Source organism: Cariama cristata, unplaced genomic scaffold (assembly GCF_000690535.1).
Source record: "Cariama cristata isolate BGI_N322 unplaced genomic scaffold, ASM69053v1 scaffold40974, whole genome shotgun sequence".
Taxonomy (NCBI): Eukaryota; Metazoa; Chordata; class Aves; order Cariamiformes; family Cariamidae; genus Cariama; species Cariama cristata.
Window position 1 is genome coordinate 1 of NW_009611981.1, and position 5,428 is coordinate 5,428.

Below are 5,428 nucleotides of genomic sequence, written 5' to 3' on the forward strand. Positions count from 1 at the left end.
TGTCTTCCCCCCGCTTTGTCTTCTGCCCCTTCACCACCCCCCTTTTTCTCTATGTGTGAGGGTGCTCAGAGCTGGAGCAAGTTGCCCAGAGAGGTTGTGGAATCACTGTCTGTGGAGATACTCAAAACTTGACACAGTCCTGGACAGACTGCTGCAGCTGAATCTGCTTGAGCAGGGGTGTTGGAATAGATGATCTCAAGAGGTCCATTCCAACCTCAGCAATTCTGTGATTCTGTGAAATCTTGAAAACTGTTATCCTTAGTTTCCGAACCTGATTTATTTTCTGTTGGAGTCTTGTGTAATGAATAAAACTTTCTACTTCAAACAGTTTTAGGAAACCCAAAAAACCCCTTAGCATTACTGGATTTAAAGAAATTGCTAATCAGGCAAGAGCAGCCATCTGATACCTTTTATTTTTAACAGCCTCAAGATATTCCAGATGGACACCGTGCACCACCTCCGTTGGTTCAGCGTAGTAGTAGTACTCGCAGCATTGATACCCAAACGCCTGGTGGAGCAGACAGGGGTAGTAACAACAGCAGCCGTTCCCAGTCTGTATCTCCAACCTCATTTCTTACCATCTCTAATGAAGGCATTGAAGAAAGTCCATGTTCTACAGATGATCTTCTTGCTGATTCCAGAGATAAAGGTACTGTGTAACTTTATAAGTTCAACAAAGCTAAATTTTAACTCATTGCTATGTGCATGAATACATAGTAAAAGAGGTTTGTTTCCCCCATCCGTGGAGAAATGGTGGAACATTTTTTTCTTTGTAAGTGATCTGTGTTTTCCAAATTGCTCCAAAGACTCTGTGTGCAGACATATCTAGTACTCTATAATTGAAGCTGTATAGATGTTTGGGAAGCACATTCCTCTGTCACAAGTGTTTGTTTTTAAATAATAGATTCTTCAAATAGATTCTTTTAAGCAAGTTGAAGAAACAAGAGTGTACAGGGACAGGTGGAACAGCAAAATAGGCTAGTCCTGTTGCTTGTACCAGGTATTTTTTATGATCTCAGACAAAATGGGCAACCTTCCAGCATTTCATATATGCACCTGTAAAAGTTTAACTGAGTTTTTTAATTATTCTTTTTTACCAGAAATCTTCTGAGATATACTAAGAGATTTTTATCATTCAACATAAACCTGTCCTGGTTTTTAAGGAATATGGCTTCTGCCCATTTCTTTTCACTAGATGGTGGCGGCACAGGACCATAGATTTAAGGTTTGCAGTTACAAACTGAAAGTGTCCAGGAATGAACAGAGATTGCAGAGGAGCCTGAAAATGATACAAGGAGAAATAGGAAGGAGGAAAGGAATAGAGATAAGAAAGCTTATTTGCAAATGATGACTTGGGGGCGAATGAGAATGTTTCTTAATTTTATAACACTGGTAATGAAGTGGGTTTCAATTTGGGAGGCATTTGAAGATAGTTAGTAGTTTGTTTTTTTTTATAGTGTGACACATTTTAAGTAATGAGATACTCTGTTTCTGCAGAGAATGGGAATAATTCTCCCTTGCCAAAATATGCTACCTCACCAAAACCCAACAACAGCTACATGTTCAAGCGTGAACCTCCAGAGGGCTGTGAAAAGGTGAAAGTCTTTGAGGAGAGCTTGTAAGTTCATCTTTGCTACATAAGAAATAACATTCAACATTCAGAGTTACCCATTGGTTTATTGATTTTGTGTCAGATCAAGATTATTAGTCCAGTTGCTAAAAGCATGCCTGATCTCTGTTGTTTTGTGTGGCTATATACTGATACATATGTCTGTATTTTATTGCTGATATTTGTGTTAAAATCAAAAGCTTGAGAGACTTTTTTTTTTTTTTTTTAAAGTCAGCATAACGTGAGAGGACTGTCTCTTACATGGCAGGTAGTGGGGGAGGAACTGAAATAGTCAGGTACAGAGAGATGTAATAAGCAACTGTAATGCAGGTGCATCAACTAATGTATGTCAGAGCTCAACAGGCACATCCAGTAGTCTAGCTAGACTCTGAAGACCATATTGCTTACTGCTAAATCTATGTAGTTGTGAAACTTCTAGTGACATGGAAGTGAATTTGACCCTGAGTATTTGATGCTTTGATTATTCTGAAAAAGCCAAATTTTGTCATTTGGGAATGTTCTGGGGGTTTTATGTTTTATTATTATTTTCAGTGGAGTTTTTATACCCTTATGTCACTGTCATGCAAGAATCTTAAGCTATAGTTAAAAACTTCCATTTCATCACACAAGGAGTACAGTTTAATTATAATTCTCTTATGCCATTGTCTTATGCCATTCTCAACAATGCCATCTAGTATAAGTAGTAATTAAAAAAATTATAGCTGCCTTTGTGTGTTTTCCATCTCTGATCTCTGCAAATGGATTTTGAGAGGTCTCTATGGCCTCTCCATAGCAATATAGAAAGGTCACAGTAACTTAAGTTACCTGTCTCTATTTTAGAGTGTGTAAGCTATGTTTCCAACAGATTAAATAGTCATCACTTGCTCCAAGAATATATTCTGTTGTGATTTGACTTGCATTTGCACTTGTTTTCAGATGTCCTTGCTGCATAGCTGTAGGACTGTTCTGCTGTAGAGTGAAACAGGCTTCTACAGAAGTTTTTACCTAGCTATGGCAGTTCTAAGACACTGCAGTCTCATGCAAAAATCTCGCATCTGGTACTTGCTTTTCACACGTATGTGGAATACATGAGTGTAACTAAAGCTCAGCCTTTGTTTAACATCATATCTATTTGAAGTTTACAGGATTTTCATTTGGGAGAAAAACTGGGAAAAAGATGGGGCTGAATTTTCTGGACACTTGGAGAATCAGCTAACATGGAAATGTACCCTCTTTCATGAACAGAATTACTTTTCAGAGTAGAGTATCTCCTACGGAAGTATACTGAAAGATTGGCTTGCTTGGCCTAGTAGAGTGAAGACAGAAGTGCATACAGCTGTCTTACAAACACATGGAAGAGAGGGGGCGGTTACATGCTAAAGGACAATTCTGGCAACAAGAAAAAATGAGTGTAAATTTCTGCTGGTTATTTTCCAGCCACAGATTCCCATAGTTTTGTTTTAAAGTAGAGTTAGACTACCTTAGTAGGTTTACATTGCAGAGTTAGAGATAGACACAGCATGCATTCCTCTGCTCTCCACCATTTCTCTTCCACCTCTGTTTTTCATAAAGCATGTCTCTGAGTTGGTTGAATTATATGCTGAGATGGCAAAACTGCAAGTCAGGATCTAAATGTGTGTTCCGCACTTCCTTCCCAGGTTATAGGTACTTGCTCATGAATGCCACATTTTACTCTCTGCATTGAGTTTTTAAGTAAGATGGGCTCATCTTTTACAGAGATTCAGGCCACACTCAGGTGAACGTACAAAGGAGGCAAAAGTCTAGAAAAGGGGATCCCCCTACAATCACGAACAGCTCTAAGATATGCAATATTAGGAACATTGCTATGCCAGCTTTCTTTCACAAGGCTTGCTGTGTGAAGAGTCTCTGTGTATGGGGCAGAACATGATCAAGAATACTTTCTCCTATATTGGATAAGCCAATTCATGGACAGGGTTTGTGATCTGCAATGTGAAGTTAGTGTCCTCCTTGGGTTTGGAGACAGCCTGCACTGAGAACATGCTGTTTATCTCGTAGTATGTGTAAACAAGCAGTTTAAACCATCTTGGCATTTGCCGTGTGGTGCGACTGTCATTAAGGCATTGTTGAGTAGCTGAAATACTTCCAAGTTTAAACCTCAACTTGTCTCTGGTGATGTGTTCAGCAATATATACCTGTTGTTGGCAGAATTTGATTGTTCAATGCAATTTTAAAACTATTGTGTGTATTTTATTTCTAGGCCAAAGCCATTGCATGAAATTCCAGCCTTCTACTGCCCTGACAAGAACAAAGTGAATTTCATTCCTAAAAGTGGCTCTGCTTTCTGTCTTGTTAGCATCCTCAAGCCACTTCTTCCCACACAGGATCTCACACTTAAGGGCACTACACACAGCCTGACTGTACCCTCTGGCATGACACCCAGTTTGTTACAGCCCATTTCTATGGCCTCCTTGTCTACAAACACAGATCAAGACAGGATCTCTCGTGGAACAAGTACGGTAATACCACAGACCTCTATACTCCAGCAACCGGGACGTATTGAGGAAGCTGAAGGATAGATTTAGATTGTCTTGACATTTTTCTGGGCAACTACTGGGAAAAAATTGGAACTGATTGACTGGACCTTTCTGTTCACACTATTTGCATTGTTTTAACAATTTATGGCACTGTCATAATTGAACTGTTTGTATAATTGACAGTTTGGTAGCACATTGAGAATTTCAGGAGGACGCAGCAGCTGATACTCAGTTGCACTTTCTGCTTATGAAGACTCCGCTTCTGTTTCTCTGCTGCTTTTTTAAACACTGGTGAAAACAAAGACTGTCATAATCCTTTGCCATTTAAAGGACCAGTTGTTGTGATGCTGCGTGTCCTTTGACTTTTTTTTCCCATTAAAACAAAATTCTCAAGACCAACTAGCTGATCACATTTAGCATTGTAATGTGCAGAGGGAGGGGCAATTAGATGGTTTTGCAAGATGTCTTTTGTATGAAAATATGTATTTTGTAAAAAAAAAATAAATAAAAAATTTGCCTTTTCTGGGGCGTAGCAGATGGTGTTTAGAAGACAGTTTCCTGGTGACCACCCCCCCCCCCCTCTTTTTTTTTTTTGTAGGGAAGATTCTTTTTTACTTGGCTGTTTTACAGCTGCTGGGACCAAAGGATTGTTGAAGTATTTCAGCAGTCTCAAATTATGTGACCTTACTGAACAGCCTCAGCCCTAAACATAATAAGACAAGTTAATACATTTGAAACTTTTAAAACAGAAGAGTATCCAAAAAGCCGTGTTAGTATATAGCGTACATTTTTTGATATTGGAAGTTTGTGCTTCAGGTATGTCACATTCTTAAAACTCCTTCCTTCACAGAATTCCCACCAGTGTTGGTTTATTGGCTGGAAAATTGCATTTTAAAGCACTTGCCCCAGTATTGTTCTATTTGTCCATAGGATTTTTGTGCAGGGGTGGGGAAAAAACATGTTATCCTCTTAGTTGGTATTCTTTCTTCCAGCAAATATGCCACTTGCCTCTTACAGGCTTACTTGGCTACTTACAGAGTTAGTCAGCCTGAATCATTAATCACTTTTGGCACAAATTTGCTCTGATGTGACTCATCACTGTATTATAGACCCTGGCCACATAATACGGAAATATCTGTGCATGGTTTCCTCCCTTTTGTCATAGTGGTGTTTTGTGTGTCTGTTGAAGGTGATGGTTTGTCAAGCATGGTGTCTGTTACACAGAAGTTTACAGCAGCAGATACATTCTCCCTTTTTGAACAGCAACTTAGGCTGGCATGTAAAACAGAGGATTTTTTTGATA

General features: G+C 39.1%; 1 protein-coding gene across 1 annotated transcript; it reads left to right on the top strand.

Annotated features, from left to right (window-relative positions):
- Window positions 1-423: 423 nt before the first annotated feature.
- Window positions 424-4,402, top strand: FAM117B (family with sequence similarity 117, member B; the record flags this gene model as incomplete). The annotated part of the gene is made up of 3 exons (XM_009698439.1): window positions 424-649; window positions 1,498-1,618; window positions 3,849-4,402. Coding segments are annotated over 3 exons (666 nt in total), but the record flags the coding sequence as incomplete, so codon positions are not given.
- Window positions 4,403-5,428: the final 1,026 nt, after the last annotated feature.